Source organism: Oncorhynchus keta, chromosome 17, assembly GCF_023373465.1.
Source record: "Oncorhynchus keta strain PuntledgeMale-10-30-2019 chromosome 17, Oket_V2, whole genome shotgun sequence".
NCBI lineage: Eukaryota > Metazoa > Chordata > Actinopteri > Salmoniformes > Salmonidae > Oncorhynchus > Oncorhynchus keta.
In genome coordinates, this window is record NC_068437.1 from 44,897,855 (window position 1) to 44,917,608 (window position 19,754).

The 19,754-nt window shown below is 44.9% G+C and overlaps 1 protein-coding gene across 1 annotated transcript in view; it reads left to right on the forward strand.

The window, feature by feature from the left end:
• The window catches only part of LOC118395910 (laminin subunit beta-1-like), a 35,684-nt gene extending 23,547 nt beyond the window's left edge, over positions 1 to 12,137 (forward strand). The window contains exons 19-33 of the mRNA XM_035789992.2: positions 90 to 321; positions 511 to 677; positions 2,008 to 2,232; positions 2,333 to 2,550; positions 2,658 to 2,754; positions 5,953 to 6,322; positions 6,439 to 6,623; positions 6,740 to 6,981; positions 7,275 to 7,478; positions 7,578 to 7,722; positions 7,920 to 8,127; positions 8,270 to 8,411; positions 8,583 to 8,759; positions 8,920 to 9,079; positions 10,695 to 12,137. Coding sequence (XP_035645885.1) covers positions 90 to 321; positions 511 to 677; positions 2,008 to 2,232; positions 2,333 to 2,550; positions 2,658 to 2,754; positions 5,953 to 6,322; positions 6,439 to 6,623; positions 6,740 to 6,981; positions 7,275 to 7,478; positions 7,578 to 7,722; positions 7,920 to 8,127; positions 8,270 to 8,411; positions 8,583 to 8,759; positions 8,920 to 9,079; positions 10,695 to 10,834 — 2,912 coding nt within the window. The 3' untranslated portion in view covers positions 10,835 to 12,137. The remainder of the gene's footprint in view (positions 1 to 89; positions 322 to 510; positions 678 to 2,007; positions 2,233 to 2,332; positions 2,551 to 2,657; positions 2,755 to 5,952; positions 6,323 to 6,438; positions 6,624 to 6,739; positions 6,982 to 7,274; positions 7,479 to 7,577; positions 7,723 to 7,919; positions 8,128 to 8,269; positions 8,412 to 8,582; positions 8,760 to 8,919; positions 9,080 to 10,694) is intronic.
• Positions 12,138 to 19,754: the final 7,617 nt, after the last annotated feature.

Here is a 19,754-nt window from a genome sequence, read left to right on the forward strand (position 1 = left end):
AAAAGTGACTGAGTGCATGTGTTTTGTATTGCACAATACAGGCACTGAATCTGACACTCATCACTTTCTTTGGCGCTCTCTCCCCCCAGCCTGTGATTGCAATCCCCAGGGATCGGAGCATGTATTCTGCCATGAGGCTACTGGCCAGTGTGCTTGTATCCACGGGGTGTACGGCCGTCAGTGTGACCACTGTTTGCCGGGACACTGGGGCTTCCCCAACTGTCGCCCCTGCACCTGCAATGGCCACACTGAGCAGTGTGACCCCTACTCTGGAGAATGCCTGGACTGCCGAGAACAGACCACCGGGCACAACTGTGAGAGGTCAGACAAGTGTTAGTCTTGGTTGAGGAGTCAGGGGTCAAGGAGGCTCATTAGTGTATGTGCTGGATGGGTCGGCATTAGAATAGATAGTCAATCAGTCTCCTAAAACATAGATAACTTAGATATTATAGGCATGCATGTGAATGATAGAGTGATTATGACCAACCACCGTATGCCTTTTCTCTACAGGTGTCTGGAAGGTTACTACGGCGACCCTGTCCTGGGTTCAGGGGACCACTGTCGTCCTTGCATGTGTCCGGACGGGCCAGGTAGCGGGCGGCAGTATGCCGGTGGATGTTACCACGGTCTGGACTCTCACTACCAGGTGTTTTGTATCTGCAACCCTGGATACAGAGGTAGGCAGCCAATAACAACCACTTGCCAAGATGTATAGAGCACCCTGTAAACTATTTTATTTTATTTTTATTTCACCTTTATTTAACCAGGTAGGCTAGTTGAGAACAAGTTCTCATTTGCAACTGCGACCTGGCCAAGATAAAGCATAGCAGTGTGAACAGACAACACAGAGTTACACATGGAGTAAACAATTTAGCAAGTCAATAACACAGTAGAAAAAAATGGGCAGTCTATATACAATGTGTGCAAAAGGCATGAGGAGGTAGGCGAATAATACAATTTTGCAGATTAACACTGGTGATAAATGATCAGATGGGCATGTACAGGTAGAGATATTGGTGTGCAAAAGAGCAGAAAAGTAAATAAATAAAAACAGTATAAAAACAGTATGGGAATGAGGTAGGTGAAAAAGGGTGAGCTATTTACCAATAGACTATGTACAGCTGCAGCGATCGGTTAGCTGCTCGGATAGCTGATGTTTGAAGTTGGTGAGGGAGATAAAAGTCTCCAACTTCAGCGATTTTTGCAATTCGTTCCAGTCACAGGCAGCAGAGTACTGGAACGAAAGGCGGCCAAATGAGGTGTTGGCTTTAGGGATGATCAGTGAGATACACCTGCTGGAGCGCGTGCTACGGATGGGTGTTGCCATCGTGACCAGTGAACTGAGATAAGGCGGAGCTTTACCTAGCATGGACTTGTAGATGACCTGGAGCCAGTGGGTCTGGCGACGAATATGTAGTGAGGGCCAGCCGACTAGAGCATACAAGTCGCAGTGGTGGGTGGTATAAGGTGCTTTAGTGACAAAACGGATGGCACTGTGATAGACTGCATCCAGTTTGCTGAGTAGAGTGTTGGAAGCCATTTTGTAGATGACATCGCCGAAGTCGAGGATCGGTAGGATAGTCAGTTTTACTAGGGTAAGCTTGGCAGCGTGAGTGAAGGAGGCTTTGTTGCGGAATAGAAAGCCGACTCTGGATTTGATTTTTGATTGGAGATGTTTGATGTGAGTCTGGAAGGAGAGTTTGCAGTCTAGCGGCGCATGGCAGGATTACTCATGTCAAAGTGCTTCTGTTCAGACCTGTTTCCTAGGAAGCAGTAGATTTGTATGCATTCATGTTACAGTGTGGAAGCTTGGTGACTTTCCATGATGTGTAGCTGCCGGCCATGTACACTTACAGTTTGATATATGGCTTGAAAAGATGTGTTGTTGTAGAGGTGAGGGATGACACTGTTTTTGGTGAAGGGTTAATTAAGCACGTTGCTCTCTCTCCTCCCCCTTTTTACCTCTCGTTTCTTCTCTCTTCCTCTATGTTTTCCTCTCCCCTACAGGTGCCAGATGTGAGGAGTGTGCCCCAGGTTACTATGGAAATCCCCATGAGAACGGCGGGCAGTGCCAACCATGCCAGTGCAACAACAACATTGACATGCTGGACCAGGAGTCCTGTGATGCCAGGACGGGTGAATGTCTCAAATGTCTCTACCACACCGAGGGTCGAGGCTGCCACAGCTGCAAGCTGGGTTACTATGGAGATGCCCTCACACAAAATTGCAGAAGTGAGTAAAAAAAGTGAACTTGCAACTCTTTATGTGTCAATGTGAGTGGTTGTCATTGTCCAATTGCTAACCTGCTAGCGACGTCTCTTCTCTCCCTCAGAGTGTGTGTGTAACCACCTGGGTACCAACCCAGCCACGTGCCCGGCGGTGGGCGACTGCCACTGTGATCTGGGCAGCGGGCAGTGCCAGTGTCTACCAAATGTGGTGGGTCAGCACTGTGACCAGTGTGCCCCCGACACCTGGAACATGGCCAGCAAGAGGGGCTGTGAATCTTGCGACTGTGACCCCAACCACTCATTTGGAACGTCCTGCAATGAGGTGAGTTCTCACAAGGCCACACCCTTCTTCTGTTGGGTCTTAATAATCCTGTCTCTTTAATCCTATCCTAATGTCACATTACTAATATTTATGTGTTTTGTCCACAGCTGAGTGGCCAGTGCTCCTGTAAACCTGGCTTTGGGGGTAAAATGTGTCAGGAGTGCAGAGAGCTGTTCTGGGGAGACCCTGAAGTCAAATGCAATGGTGAGTTCCACATCTCAATCAGCAGCAGCACTTGCGTGCCAGGCGTGTGTGTGTGTGAGAAAGCTCAAACCCAACTATTTTAAATTGCAACACACACAAAGCAGGCCTTTAGTGTTAATCACTGAGATATTACAAGCAGCCTCATTCCTCTAGCCTCTTATCATGGGAATGTGTAGGAGTTTCAGCTGTGGTGGAGAAACTCACAGCATCCTCTCCTTACTGTGGGAGCCAATATTAAGGCCAGATGTGCTCTCTCACCCGACGTCTGTGTTTCTATGACGAACAGGCGGGGGATCTGTCCGAGCCTCCCAATATCCCGCCGTCCCCCACAATGCACCTTTGTTCTGATGGGGTGTCCTTTTGGAGGGACAGCTGTCCAACACAGTGCTTGCTGCTGACAGAAAGGACCCTTTGTCCCAGGGTAGCGTCACTGGAGCAGAGCAGCCTGCTTAATTATCTACTGAAGGACACATGAATTGGCTTCTGATGTAGGCTAGTCCCTTGAGTGGAAACGTGCAGTGGCTACAAATGGCCCACTGTGGTAGTTGAATCTACTTTAAACTTCTGTATACATTGTTACCAATGAAATTAGAAAATGATTGTGATCAAACTAAAAATGCAGAGGTCACTTTGACAGCTGTTTAAACATCGAACTCCTTCCAGGCAGGCTGCACCATGTCAATTGCGTCATAAAAGTCCTTGCTGTCCCGTCACAGTGCAGTTTTCTCAGGCTTGTGGTTTGCTGCTACTAGCAGGGAGTGTTGCATGCCGGAAAGGTTTGTGTTTCTTCGCTCTGCGGAGAAGGATCTGTGTTGACAGTCCTGACTGTTTGTTTGGAGAAGGAAGTCTGCTCTGGTTCCCTGATATCGGATTACCTCATTTACCGCAACTAATGTTGACATACCCCTAATCTGGGTCAGTCCAACAGCCAAACATTACACTAAAACTAGCTTCAAATGGTACAGATCCCTGTTAGTTTGTGGTATGTTAGTTTCTCTGGAAACATAGTAATGTTGTACATTTCGAACAATTCAATGAAGGGAGGGAATGGTCAACTGCTCAATTTGTGGTCACATTAATTGATATCACAGTTTACTTTCTTGTGCACCTCCAGCCATTTTTTGTGGCTTTTGCAGTGATTTGACCCTTTTAATCACATCAGTTTACTATTTGAAGACAGTTTTCTGTCTATGGGAGCCATGTCTACTGTTTCTTGTTCATCAAAGCCTTTGGGGGTGTGTGTGTGCATGTGTGTTTCTGTGTTGGCACTTGGTGAAAGACTGCTCCAGCTGCAGACCATTAAAGCTGTAGTTTACTGATGTGCCCCCATCATCCCCCAACACAGAGGAATAGAAGCCATGTTGGGATCCATGTCACAAAAACAGCTGGAATTTCCCTACCCTTCCTGCTCGCAATCATCTTATCTGATCTGTAACATACAACAGATGCTGTGTAGAAAAGAAAGAAAAGAGGTCCAGCTATCTTCTATAAAAGGCCTTTATTAAAAATGTGTGTAATTTTGTTAGAAACAGCAGAAAGCCTGCGTTAATCAGCCATGTCTTATTGTGCCATGGATTCCAGTTCCCTCTACATATTGCTTGTAGTGTGTTCAATCTGCAATGAGGGCCATTGTTAATTTTGACAGGTAGGGGGTGAGGGTCAATATTTACCTCCCTTCCGTACCTGGCCTATGTGGCCATTTTGTGTGTCAAAGCCATCACCCGGTGTAAACAGAGGCTGTGCTTTAATCTGCAGTGGGGGGTGGGGCTGTGTGAATGGGGACCTTCAGGGGTGGTGCTGTAGTGTGGCGTATGGGGTCATGAATGTGACCTTTCCTTTTGTCCCCCCTGTCTGCTGATAATGGAGACTGGTGACTGACTCCCCACACAGCCAGTTAACGCACAGAGGAAGAGAGACGGGGGACAATAGGACAGGTCACATTCATTACATATTTCCACTGAGCCCAGGCCCCTCACCCTCATGCCTTACAAAACTATAGGAGGATTACGCCACACATCTAAGCCCCCATTTCCCCTCCTCTTTTGTTGCTTTAGCACCCTGAGGTGACTAAAAGTACTTTTTCAGTGTGTGTGTACATCTACATATTTGTAAAGGTTTGTGGTTCTACAAGTGTGTGGTGTATCCAAGAAAGTATGTACACTTCACCATAGATTCTTCAAATTTGTGTGTAAGAGTAAACACAGGAGGTACCACAGTTAGATATATGGTTGTCATCGATGGTTCCTGGGGGGTTGTTTGCAGAGTCTGTAGGGGCCCATGGTGGCCCCTTTGTTCTCCACACACTCTACACACTTCCCGTAACGAGGCTTTGAAGTGGGCAAACATCCTCCTCTTTCTCCATTCCTCCTCCTCCACTCCCCTTCTCTCCATCCCATCCTATTCACTCAACCAGCCCCCCTAAGGTCACTGGGTTAATGTGGATGGCTGTGGTTCATTGATCTTTGGCTCACCAGAATTTCAGCTGACATCATCTTTACTAGTTGAAACTCCACCGAAAAAACATTTTTATCCACCAGTCAATACATCAGCTGTCCACTCTTAACTCTCCCAATGGACACTCACCCAGAAATACATGTGGGCTTATCAGTATATTTAAAATGCAATATGGCTCTCATTAAAGAACTTGAATTATAATGAAAATTAAGTCAAAACTATTATTAGATTCAAAGGTTAGGCTTGCTAGTCCACATTTCAGAGGTGCTTACAACAAGGTGCCAACTGTGCTTGACACATTAACATGTGATTACAAACCTATAAAGGTTACGACCCATAAAGCAACAGGAGCTCCTTTCCCATCTCCACAGTGGAGCACTTTGAAATGACTTTAGGAGGATGCCAATAAACTGAATGAGTGTGTAAGTTGACCTGACGAGACAGACATGTCCTTTGAGGTCAAGATGTCTAGCGAGAGTGAGGCGGGCTACTTAAAAGCACTTCCCTGGCTTTGTAAGACTGCTTTATAGGCTCTTGTCCATTGTTATGGGACATCATCTACCTGTTTGAAATGTCTCCCTCCCATTTAGGATCCCTGGAGGGTGACTGACCAGTCAGGATCAGGATGGAACAAAATGAGTTGTAGAAAAAGTGTGGTTTTTTGAGTCATGCTGAAATAGTTTAGAGTTGAATGAAAAAAAGGCTATACTAGTAGTAAAACCTATGTTTCCTATTGCCTTGCAGCATGCGACTGTGACCCACAAGGCATTGCCGAGCAGCAGTGCAACAAGGCCAACGGTCACTGTGTGTGCTTGGAGGGCGTGTCTGGTCCCCGCTGTAATCTCTGCGCCCGGGGCTCCTCTGGCACCTTCCCCTACTGCGAACGCTGCCACCAGTGCTTCGCCGACTGGGATGTGATCGTAGGTCAGCTGACCAACCAGACCCACAGGCTGGTCAACAAGGTGAACACCATCAAGGCCAGCGGCATCACCGGACCATACAAACACGCCATAGATAACATGGAGCAGAGCGCCAGGTCCATAAGAACTATCCTGGCCCAGAACCTAGCTACACAGCCACTGTCAGAGATACAGCAGCTACTGGAGCAAGCCACGTAAGTGGGGTCAAAATGGGTCATTGACAATATTTATCAATAGCAAAAACAGTAGTAGACACATCAAGAGCAATAATATACTAATTATTTCTGTATGATCCATTTCTGTTCTTTAGAGATCTAATGGAAGAGATGAGCAACAAGCTGAACCTTACTGAGGAGGCGTTGGCCCAAGTATCATCTGATGACAACAGCACCAACACCAAACTGGACTCTCTCAAAGAGGACGCCCAGAAACTGGATCGCACCGTCAAGGAGCTGCTGGACCAAGTGGAGCTCATCAAGAACTCTGATGTTCGGGGTAAGGGACTGGGACAAGGCTGTTTGACATGTTGATGATTGTGATATACAATTTCATGTTCATTATACTTCCATTTGTCAACTCTGTGAAATTGAACATTGTTTTTGTAATGACAGGAGCGACAGACAGTGTCACAAAGTACTACCAGCAGTCTCTGGCTGCTGGGGCCCAGGCCAACGCCTCCACCACCGACCCAGGCAACCCGGTGGAGAGCTCTTTCGTTCTACGACAAGCTACGGAGGACAAGATGAACGACACCAGGGACGAGTTCCATAGGAGGCAGGAAGAACACTCCAAGAGACTGGATGACCTGGCGGATCAGCTGGAGACATTGGATCTATCAGAACTCAGCGAGAAGGTAAGGCCATCTAAGGCCATAACTGGCCTGAAACTGGCTTGCTGATGTTGATCTGAGTTTGACAGAGATCAGACTCAATCAAATCCCAGTTTGCAAGATAAAACCATCGAAAACAAGACATTTTCTTGAGCTGTTAAATCAAAGCTTATGTGTAGGTCAGGAAGAATGATAGGTTTGATTGAATGAGAAGCATATGCTTAGATCCCATTTGAACTTGTCAAGATGCATATGCTTAGATCACATTTGACCTTGGCAACTCTTTTCACTCTACCGGGCCTCTCTCTGACGTGCAGACGTGCGGCAGCCCAGCTGGTGAGGCGTGTGCAGACTCTCCGTGCGGGGGTCTGAGTTGTGTGGACTCTGAGGGGAACAGGAGGTGTGGGGGTGAGGGGTGTAACGGTCTGGTCACCCTGGCCAACAATGCCTGGCATAAGGCCAAGGACTTTGACCAGGAAATCCTCATGGCCATGGAGGAGGTGGACAAGCTCTCCAAGATGGTGAGATCCTGTCTTTGAATTAAAATTAACCAACTCTCTTTAGACAAGACATACACCCACTTTGGTTCCTAACCTGTTTGTTTGTGATCATGTGTCCAGGTGTCAGAGGCCAAGGTGAAGGCAGACGAGGCCAAGCTGAGTGCCCAGGACGTGCTGCTGAAGACAAACCAGACCAAGCAGCGCGTGGACCAGAGCAATGAGGAGCTGCGCAGCCTCATCCGACAGATCAGAGACTTCCTCACACGTATGTCTACTCCTCCAATCAACTACTTATGTTTACTAACCTGTGGCTTAAAGGTACAATCTAGCTGTTCAATTGTAATTTCAATTAAATAAATAATTTCACTCATAGATTCTAGAAGATTGTATCTCATAAACTTAGTACAACTGTCCCTTTCACAAGCTTAGTACAACCCTTGTCTCTCCTGTGGCACCCCCTAGAGGATGCAGCAGACATGGAGAGCATCGAGGCAGTGGCCAACGAGGTGCTGGCCATGCAGATGCCCAGCACGCCAGCCCAGCTCCAGAATCTGACAGACGAGATCAGGGAGAGGGTGCGAGACCTGGCCCAAGTGGAGACTATCCTCAACCAGAGTGCTGACGATGTGCAGAGAGCCGAGAACCTACTGAAGCAGGCAGGCAGAGCTAGGTGACACACACTAACACACACTTGTCAAGATTATCCTTGAATGGAGCACAGATGATGAGGCATGTGCGCAATGCCAGGCACTCCACACACACTCTGGTGCTTGGTGGGCTTATTATTTTCTCCCTCTGTGTGTGTCCCACAGTAAAGAGGCCACAGATGTGAGGGAAACAGCAGAGATGGTGAAGCAGGCTCTGGAAGAGGCTGAGCGTGCCCAGAAAGCAGCAGCCGAGGCCATCAAACAGGCTACCACTGACATTAAAGGCACAAATGACCTCCTGTCCTCAGTGAGTCAACATCCTCCATTTTATCACACACAGCAAGTTTGAACTTTTGGGACTAATCCATTGGTTCCATGTACCGGGAAAACTAAATCGAGCACAGCTAAGGTATTTGACCCATTAAAATGTACAAGTATACCATTAAGACACCCGGTGCTTGTCTTTATGTCTGAAAAGGTGGAGTCGGAGACAGCAGACTCAGAATTCAAGCTGAACAACGCCACCCAGAGGCTGCTGTGGTTAGAGAAAGACATCACACTGCTCAGAGAGAAGGCACAGAACACCTCGCTTTGCTCTGAACAAACCGAGAGAGATGCAGAGAGCATCAACAAAGTGGCTGAGCAGGTCAAAAAGGTTTGTGAGCTACTTTGTGTTAAATTGGGATGTGAGAGTTTGTGGTTATGTGAGAGTTTGTTTTATTTTTCATCCTTGTCATTCTCACAATAAATTGCGTGTGTGTGTGTGTGTGTGTGTGTGTGTGTGTGTGTGTGTGTGTGTGTGTGTGTGCGTGCAGGACCTGGAGTCGGAGCTGAAGGATAAGTACAGCACCGTGCAGGACCTGATCAAACAGGAGGCCGGGGGTGTGGCCGACGCCAAGAAGAGGGCGGAGCTTCTACAGCAGGAAGCCACAGACCTTCTGCTACAGGCCAGTGACAAATTACAGCTACTGAAAGGTACAGTACACACACACACACACATACCTGCACTGGCTATATGCACACAGGTCTCTATCCACACACACTGACACTCTCACACACACACACATAGACATGCACCACATAAATCTTCCACAACAGCTTGGGGAGCGCCTTGCATGAAAATACACTGAACAAAAATATAAACGCAACATGTAAAGTATTGATCCCATGTTTCATGAGCTGAAATAAAAGATCCCAGCAATGTTCCATATGCACAAAAAGCGTATTTCTCTCAAAGGTTGGGCACAAATGTGTTTACATCCATGTTAGTGAGCATTTCTCAGTTGCCAATATAACCTATCCACCAGACAGGTGTGGCATATCAAGAAGCTGATTAAACAGCATGCGCATTACACAGGTGCACCTTGTGCTGGGGACAATAAAATACCACTCTAAAATGTGCAGGAATGTCCACCAGAGCTGTTGCCAGAGAATGTAATGTTAATTTCTCTACCATTAGCCACCTCCAACGTCGTTTTAGATCATTTAGCAGTATGTCCAACCGGCTTCACAACCGCAGACCAAATCATCGAAGCTCTGCAGATTTTGTTGTGAGGATAGAGAATCAATAGACCATTTATTTAGATATTTACAGACAACAAACACAATTCACAATTTTATCGATGACAATTTGAATGCAGAGATACCGTGCCGAGATCCTGAGGCCCATTGTTGTGCCATTCATACACTGCCATCACCTCAAGTTTCAGCATGATAATGCAGGGCCCCATGTCACAAGGATCTGTACACAATTCCTGGAAGCTGAAAATATCCCAGTACTTCCATGGCTTGCATACTCACCAGACATGTCACCCATTGAGCATGTTTGGGATGATCTGGATTGACGTGTAGGACAGCTTGTTTCAGTTCCCGCCAATATCCAGCAACTTCGCACAGCCATTGAAGAGGAGTGGGACAACATTCTACAGGCCACAATCAACAGCCTGATCAACTGTATGTGAAGGAGATGTGTTGCATGGGGCAAAGGGTGGTCACACCAGATACGGACTGGTTTTCTGATCCACGCCCCCACCTTTTTTTTAAGGTATCTGTGACCAACAGATGCATATCTGTATTCCCAGTCATGTGAAATCCATAGATTAGGGCCTAATGAATTTATTTCAATTGACTGATTTGCTTATATGAACTGTAACTCAGTAAAACCTTTGAAATTGTTGCATGTTGCATTTAGATTTTTGTTCAGTGTACAATCACAACTCACTACCTAAAACACACACCCTTAGGGTCCAACCATGATATGTCTTTACAACGCATTGAGGCAGGCATTACCACAAACATTACACTACACAGACTCTACTTTTCAATGGTGTCTTCTTAGTGGATATATAAACATGATCCGTTTGTAATACCTATGAGATCTCCATCTTCATGTTGATTCACTTTTCCCAATCAAGAGTTGAACATGAAATGACGCAGGCCCTCTAACTTTCTCTTCTCAAGTGTGTGTATTCACTGCATGACATTCTACATGTTCTGATTATAAAGCCGGTGTGTGGAGGGATACTACACATCCTGTGATTATGAGCAAGTAGTTTGACGGTAGGATCTCTCCTTTTTGGTTCCCATCCAGATTTAGAGAAGTCCTACGAGGACAACCAGAAGACTCTGGAAGACAAGGCCAACCAGTTGGTGGATCTGGAGAAGGCTGTGAAAGAGCTGCTGCAGGAGATCAGTCACAAAGTCACTGTGTACAGCACCTGTCTGTTTTAAACACAACCCCCAATCCGGGGTTGTGAAAACTGGTTCACATAGAAAAATGAATGCCAACCAAGGAATAGAGGCCATTTGAAACCAGAAGATATTTAATATTACTGGCACAGAGCCCCTAGAGACTGGACACATTAAACGTACCACCCACTCACACTCCCTGGTTTCATCATTTGAAATCAAAGATTACTGTTTACTTTTATACTGTTTCTAAGTCCAACAAGTGGTATTCGTGTGGGAAAAGCAGGGGATAAAAAATAAGTAATCTGTTTCTATTTGTAGGAAACAAGGAGAGCGAATAAGTGAAAATCAGAATCCTGCCAAAGAGTTTACCATCCAAGCTACAGCCAGCATTTAAGATACGCAGTACCAGCTAGACATCATCGCCTACATATACAAAGTGACATGAACCAGCCAGACTTTACAACTACCTTGTTTGGCAGGACTTCTAGCACACAGTATGTGTGCGAATGTTATGGTTCGAATTTTTGAGAATGAGAGCTTTGAGGCGAATTTGTGCATACAGATATTTGGAATACGAAAAAGACCATCCTCAAAACATTTTAAAATAAAAAGGAAAATGTGCATTGTTTTGAAATGGTTTCAAAGAAATTCCCTCTCCATTTAAACCAGAATGTAATTCAATTATTTTTCTTGAGCTTGAGGGCTTGTCTTGAGGGCTGAAAGCATGAATGTAAAGGTTTGACTTAACTTTTTTTTTGTTTTTACCTGAGACTGGATTATTTTGTATATTTGTATGCAACATTGTATGAACCAACTGGTTACTTTCAAAGTTACCTTGACCAAAAACTTGATCAACAAATGTATTTTCAATTTGGAGGGAAAAAAACATTGCATTTGAAATCCCATCAAATATGTGTTACATCTTGACAAGTTCCGAGAGTTATTGTTTTTAAACATATTTACTATTTTGAGCCTTAGCCTCTCACCTTAACACTATAGTGTACCTGTTATGGTGAAATGGGGATGTGTTTGTGGGGCCTCAGAGTACTCCTGGGAACCAGCCACATACAGAGCAGACCTTCTGTGTACACTAAGCATTAGATCCAATGCCTTGGCTAGATCTCAAACACAAGAGACATTAAGCTACTCACAATTTTGTTTTTATCCTTGATTTATTCTCTTATACTTTGTTGTATAGTGTCCTTGTTATTTTATATTTAACAGGCGCTTTAAAACCAATGTATTACAATTATTAGTGTTAGCATAGGGCAATTGTGACAGGACTCTTCATAAATTCTCCCAATATGCCACAAATTTCAATTAAATGCAATCATCCCTTCTTTCCTGGAATAAATCAGGTCTGATATGTTTGAATTGTAGGGTGGTAACTGATAGCAGGGTGGTAACTTTCATTTGACTTTAATCACAAATGAATTATTCAATCACACACAGGCCTATATTATGGACACTGGCAGACAGGATAACCTGGTTGGGTTGTATCAATCAATCAATCAAATGTATTTATAAAGCCCTTCTTACATCAGCTGATGTCACAAAGTGCTGTACAGAAACCCGGCCGAAAACCCCAAACAGCAAGCAATGCAGGTGTAGAAGCACCGTGGCTAGGAAAAACTCCCTAGAAAGGCCGGAACCTAGGAAAAAACCTAGAGTGGGACCAGGATATGAGGGGTGGCCAGTCCACTTATGGCTGTGCCGGGTTGAGATTATAACAGAACATGGCCAAGATGTTCAAATGTCAAATAATAATAATCACAGTAGTTGTCGAGGGAGCAACAGGTCAGCACCTCAAGAGTAAATTTCAGTTGGCTTTTCATAGCCGATCATTCAGAGTATCTCTACCGCTCCTGCTGTCTCTAGAGAGTTGAAAACAGCAGGTCTGGGACAAGGTAGCATGTCCGGTGAACAGGTCAGGGTTCCATAGCCACAGGCAGAACAGTTGAAACTGGAGCAGCAGCACGACCAGGTGGACTGGGGACAGCAAGGAGTCATCAGGCCAGGTGGTCCTAGGGCTCAGGTCCTCCGAGGAGATGGGAGGGAGAAAGAGAGAATTAGAGAGAGCATACTTAAATTCACACAGGACACCGGATAAGACAGGAGTAATACTCCAGATAAAAAAGACTGACCATAGCCCTCCGACACATAAACTGTTGCAGCATAAATACTGGAGGTTGAGACAGGAGGGGTCAGGAGACACTGTGGCCCCGTCCGATGATACCCCAGGACACCCACTTTGCCAAAGCACAGCACCCACACCACTTGAGAAATATCTTCAACCACCAACTTACTATTCTGAGACAATGCCGAGTATAGCCCACGAAGATCTCCCCCACGGCACGAACCCACAGGGGGGACGCCAACCTGGACAGGAAGATCACGTCAGTGACTCAACCCACTCAAGTGGCGCAACCCTCCTGGAAGAGCACCAGTAAGCTAGTGACTCAGCCCCTGTAATAGGGTTTGAGGCAGAGAATCCCAGTGGAGAGAGGGGAACCGGCCAGGCAGAGACAGCAAGGGCGGTTCGTTGCTCCAGTGGCCTTTTGTTCACCTTCTCACACTCCTGGGCCAGACTACACCCAATCATAGGACCTCCTGAAGAGATGAGTCTTCAATAAAGACTTAAAGGTCAAGACCGAGTCTGCGTCTCTCACATGGATAGGCAGACCATTCCATAAAAATGGCGCTCTATAGGAGAAAGTCCTGCCTCCAGCTGTTTGCTTAGAAATTCTAGGGACAGAAAGAAAGCCTGCGTCTTGTGACTGTAGCATACGTGTAGGTATGTACGGCAGGACCAAATCGGAAAGATAGGTAGGAGCAAGCCCATGTAATGCTTTGTAGGTTAGCAGTAAAACCTTGAAATCAGCCCTAGCCTTAACAGGAAGTCAGTGTAGAGGCTAGCACTGGAGAAATATGATAAAAAATATTGGTTCTAGTCAAGATTCTAGCAGCCGTGTTTAGCACTAACTGCAGTTTATTTAGTGCTTTATCCGGGAAGCCGGAAAGTAAGGCACTGCAGTAGTCTAACCTAGAAGTGACAAAAGCATGGATACATTTGTCTGTGTCATTTTTGGACAGAAAGTTTCTGGTTTTTGCAATGTTATGTAGATGGAAAAAAGCTGTCCTTGAAACAGTCATTGATATGTTCGTCAAAAGAGAGATCAGGGTCCAGAGTAATGCCGAGGTCCTTCACAGTTTTATTTGAGACGACTGTACAACCATTAAGATTAATTGTCAGATTCAACAGAAGATCTCTTTGTTTCTTGGGACCGAGAACAAACATCTCTGTTTTGTTCGAGTTTAAAAGTAGAACATTTGCAGCCATCCACTTCCTTTTGTATGAAACACAGGCTTCCAGAGAGAGCAATTTTTGGGCTTCACCATGTTTCATCGAAATGTACAGCTGTGTGTCATCCGCATAGCAGTGAAAGTTAACATTATGTTTCCAAATGACCAAGAGGTAAAATATATAGTGAAAACAATAGTGGTCCTAAAACGGAGCCTTGAGGAACACCGAAATGTACAGTTGATTTGTCAGAGGACAAACCATCTACAGAGACAAACTGATATCTTTCTGACAGATCTCTCCAAAAGAATGTGGTGATCGATGGTATCAAAAGCAGCACTAAGGTCTAGGAGCGCGAGGACAGATGCAGAGCCTCGGTCTGACGTTAAAAGGTAATTTTACCACCTTCACAAGTGCAGTCTCAGTGCTATGATGGGGTCTAAAACCAGACTGACGCATTTCGTATACATTGTCTTCAGGAAGGCAGTGAGTTGCTGCGCAATGGCTCTTTCAAAAAAAATTGAGAGGAATGGGAGATTCGATATTGGTTGATAGTTTTTATATTTTCTGGGTCAAGGTTTGGCTTTTTCAGGAGAGGCTTTATTACTGCCACTTTTAGTGAGTTTGGTACACATCCGGTGGATAGAGAGTTGTTTATTATGTTCAACATAGGAGGGCCAAGCATAGGAAGCAGCTCTTTCAGTAGTTTAGCTGGAATAGGGTCCAGTATGTAGCTTGAACGTTTCGAGGCCATGATTATTTTAATCATGGTAGTATAGTATTAAAAAACTTGAGTGTCTCCCTTGATCCTAGGTCCTGGCAGTGTTGTGCAGACTCAGGACAACTGAGCTATGGAGGAATACACAGGTTTAAAGAGGAGTCCCTAATTTGCTTTCTAATGATCATGATCTTTTCGTCAAAGAAGCTTGCTTCAGAGCTCGGGTATGTTCTGTATACCAGGGAGCTATTTTCTTATGACAAATGTTTTTAGTTTTTAGGGGTGTTACTGCATCTAAGGTATTACGCAAGGTTAAATTGAGTTCCTCAGTTGGTTGGTTAACTCATTTTTGTACTCTGACGTCCTTGGTTAGGTGGAGGGAGTCTGGAAGGGCATCCATGAATCTTTGGGTCGTCCGAGAATTTTTAGCATGGCTTTTGATGATTCTTGTTTGGGGTCTGAGTAGATTATTTGTTGCGATTGCAAACGTAATAAAATGGTGGTCCGATAGCCCAGGATTTTGATGAAAAACATTTAGATTCACAACATTTATTCCACGGGACAAAACTAGGTTCAGAGTATGACTGTGGCAGTGAGTAGGTCCGGAGACATGTTGGACAAAACCCATTGAGTCGATGATAGCTCCGAAAGCCTTTTGGAGTGGGTCTGTGGACGTTTCCATGTCAATGTTAAAGTCACCAATGGCTTTTGTGTGATGTCATTGTTACCTGTGAAACTAAAAAGAGCACAAACCTACAAGTCAAATCTAAAGTTCACACGGCTCATCCACAATGGAAAGTTTAATGAGCCACAGGCCTCATGTCAATAGTATGAGAACATGGTTTCATCCAAAGTTGCTGAATTGAGATCCCTGTCTGAACAAGATTTTCTAACATGTCCTCCATAGTGGACTCTGGAAGGTCTGAGGAGGATTCTGTCTCATTATTACCTACCATTAGGTGGCAGTATGTCGCGACAAAGTAACCCAGCGTTACAAGTGCTGCTAGAGGCTCCCAGGCCAGAAATTTAATTCAAGAACATCAAGCAAAATCAGAGAGGATGGAATCTCTATGCCTAAATATTGTCCCAGGAACATCCTAAATATATGTTGTTCCAGGCTCTTAGCATCATGCCCAGGGACCTCATTATTTTGTTGTCCCTGGAACAACATGCACACAGGAAAAATGTCTCCAGTAGCTCATTGTGGCCAGACTTTAAAACCGTAGCAACCTGTTCTCTTACATCCACCTTTGGATACACGTTATAGATTGGCTGCAATACATTATAAAGCATTCACCTCTAAATGGAGCTAATATACAGTGGCTTGCGAAAGTATTCCCCCCCTTGGCATTTTTCCTATTTTGTTGCCTTACAGCCTGGAATTAAAAGGGACTGGGGGGGTTGTATCATTTGATTTACACAACATACTTACCACAATGAAGATGCAAAATATGTTTTATTGTGAAACAAACAAATAAGACAAAAAAAACTGAAAACTTGAGCGTGCATAACTATTCACCCCCCAAAGTCAATACTTTGTAGAGCCACCTTTTGCAACAATTACAGCTGCAAGTCTCTTGGGGTATGTCTCTATAAGCTTGGCACATCTAGCTACTGGGATTTTTGCCCATTCTTCAAGGCAAAACTGCTCCAGCTCCTTCAAGTTGGATGGATTCCGATGGTATACAGCAATCTGTAAGTCATACCACAGATTCTCAATTGGATTGAGGTTTGGGCTTTGACTAGGCCATTCCAAGACATTTAATTTGTTCCCCTTAAACCACTCGAGTGTTGCTTTAGCAGAATGCTTAGGGTCATTGTCCTGCTGGAAGGTGAACCGCCGTCCCACTCTCAAATCTCTGGAAGACTGAAACAGGTTTCCCTCAATAATTTCCCTGTATTTAGCACCATCCATCATTCCATCAATTCTGAACAGTTTCCCAGTCCCTGCCGATGAAAAGCATCCCCACAGCATGATGCTGCCACCACCATGCTGGATGAGGTTCACGGGGTAATGAAAGGTGTTTGGGTTTGCACCAGACATAGCATTTTCCTTGAAGGCCAAAAAGCTCAATTTTATTCTCATCTGACCAGAATACCTTCTTCCATTTGTTTGGGGAGTCTCACTCATGCCCGTTGGCAAACACCAAAAGTGTTTGCTTATATTTTTCTTTAAGCAATGGCTTTTTTTCTGGCCACTCTTCCGTAAAGCCCAGCTCTGTGGAGTGTATGGCTTAAAGTGACCCCATGGACAGATACTCCGATCTACGCTGTGGAGTTTTGCAAGTCCTTCAGGTTTAGTTTTTGTGGGTGGCCCTCTCTTGGCAGGTTTGCTGTGGTGCCATATTCTTTCCATTTATTAATAATGGATTTAATGGTGCTCCGTGGGATTTTCAAAATATCAGATTTTTTTTTATAACCAAACCCTGATCTCTACTTCTCCACAACTTTGTCCCTGACCTGAGAGCTCCTTGGTCTTTATGGTGCCGCTTGCTTGGTGGTGCCCCTTGCTTAGTGGTGTTGCAGACTCTGGGGCATTTCAGAACAGGTGTACAGTCGTGGCCAAAGGTTTTGAGAATGACACAAATATTAATTTTCACAAAGTTTGCTGCGTCAGTGTCTTTAGATATTTTTGTCAGATGTTACTATGGAATACTGAAGTATAATTACAAGCATTTGTCAAGGGCAATTGACAATTACATGAAGTTGATGCACAGAGTCAATATTTGCATTGTTGACCCTTCTTTTTCAAGACCTCTGCAATCCGCCCTGGCATGCTGTCAATTAACTTCTGGGCCACATTGATGGCCACACTGATGGCAGCTCATTCTTGCATAATCAATGCATGGAGTTTGTTAGAATTTGTGCGTTTTTGTTTGTCCACTCGCCTCTTGAGGATTGACCACAAGTTCTCAATGGGTTTAAGATCTAGGGAGTTTCCTGGCCATGGACCCAAAATATCTATGTTTTGTTGCCCGGGCCACTTAGTTATGAATTCTGCCTTATGGCAAGGTTCTCCATCATCCTGGAAAAGGCATTGTTTGTCACCAAACTGTTCCTGGATGGTTGGGAGCAGTTTCTCTCGGGGGATGTGTTGGTACCATTTTTTATTCATGGATGTGTTCTTAGGCAAAATTGTGAGTGAGCCCACTCCCTTGGCTGAGAAGCAACCCCACACATGAATGGTCTCAGGATGCTTTACTGTTGGCATGACACAGGACTGATTGTAGCACTCACCTTGTCTTCTCCGGACAAGCTTTTATCCGGATGCCCCAAACAATCAGAAAGGTGTTTAGGTTTAATCAGAGAAAATGACTTTACCCCAGTCCTCAGCAGTCAAATCCCTGTACCTTTTGCAGTCTGTACCTGATGTTTTTCCTGGAGTGAAGTGGTTTCTTTGCTGCCTTTCTGGACACCAGGCCACCCTCCAAAAGTCTTCGCCTTACTGTGCGTGCAGATGCACTCACACCTGCAGAGGGTCCCTGGTTCGAGCCCAGGTAGGGGCGAGGAGAGGGACGGACGCTATACTGTTACATTGGTGCCGTGACTGTTTTTTTCGGAAAAGGAGGTCAAAAGGGTGGTGAGTGTAACCGATGTGAAATGGCTAGCTAGTTAGCGGGCTGCGCGCTAATAGCGGTTCAATCAGTGACATCACTCGCTCTGAGACCTTGAAGTAGGGTCCCTGGTTCGAGCCCAGGTAGGGGAGAGGAGAGGGATGGAAGCCATACTGTTACACCAATAATGTTTTCAATTTGACTTTTGCTTTCAAAAGCAGCTCAATAGAAAATGTAAGAATGAACTATAGCCATTGAATTATGCTGTATGTTATGTAAGCAATTATGTCTAAGGATGTGTGGTATATGGCCAATACACCACAGCTAAGGGCTGATCTTAGGCACCACGCAATGCAGAGTGCCTGGATACAGCACTTAGCCATGGTATATTGGCCAAATACCACAAACCCCTGAGGTGCATTATTGCTATTATAAACTGGTTACCAACGTAATTAGACCAGTAAATAGTAATTGTTGATCACACCCATGGTATACAGTCTGATACACCATGGCTTTCAGCCATCAGCATTCAGGGCTCGAACCACCCCGTTTATAAAAGGAATTATAAACTGGGTGGTTTGAGCCCTGAATGCTGATTGGCTGACAGCCGTGGTATTTCAGACCGTATAACACAGGTATCACAAAACATTTATTTTTAATGCTCTAATTATATGTTGGTAACCAGTTTATAATAGCAATAAGGCACCTCAGGGGTGTGTGGTATATGGCCAATATACAACAGCTAAAGGCTGTGTCTAGGCACTCCAAGATGGGTCGTACATATTGAACAGCCCTTAGCCGTGGTATATTGGCCATATACCACACCCCCTCGTGCCTTATTTCTTAAATAATCCACGCTCTAGAATGCCCTTCAAACCAATCAGAAACAAATATTCAACAACGCCATGGAAGAGGAAGAGAGATTACCAACTCGGCAGAAAATCTGTCTCCCTCAATGCAAGTGGCGTTTTTTTTCTTCGTCGTTTCGCCCACCAAGTAAGGAGTTTTTGTATGGAGGTCAATGAGAGTGTCGAATTTGGTCAACATAAAAAATGAATGGCTTGTTTGCTATGTGAGGTTTATGTGATCAAATATACGTTTTGTAATTATTAAATTGTTATGAGTGTACTGATATAAATAGTGACATCACGACACGTGACATCACGGCAACTTCGATAAAAAAAAATGATATCGGAGTTGTCTCGAGATGGCTACACATATTCATGGTATGGGGCTATACTCAAAAGAAGATGACAATAATGAGATGTTTCCACCAATCTAAAGAAAATAAAGCCGGTAACTACACAGCCCGCCGTTCCACTTTGTGGACAACGACTCCCATTGTGGGCGGACTCGGAGAGACATGTATCTTGTCAGTATGTCCAT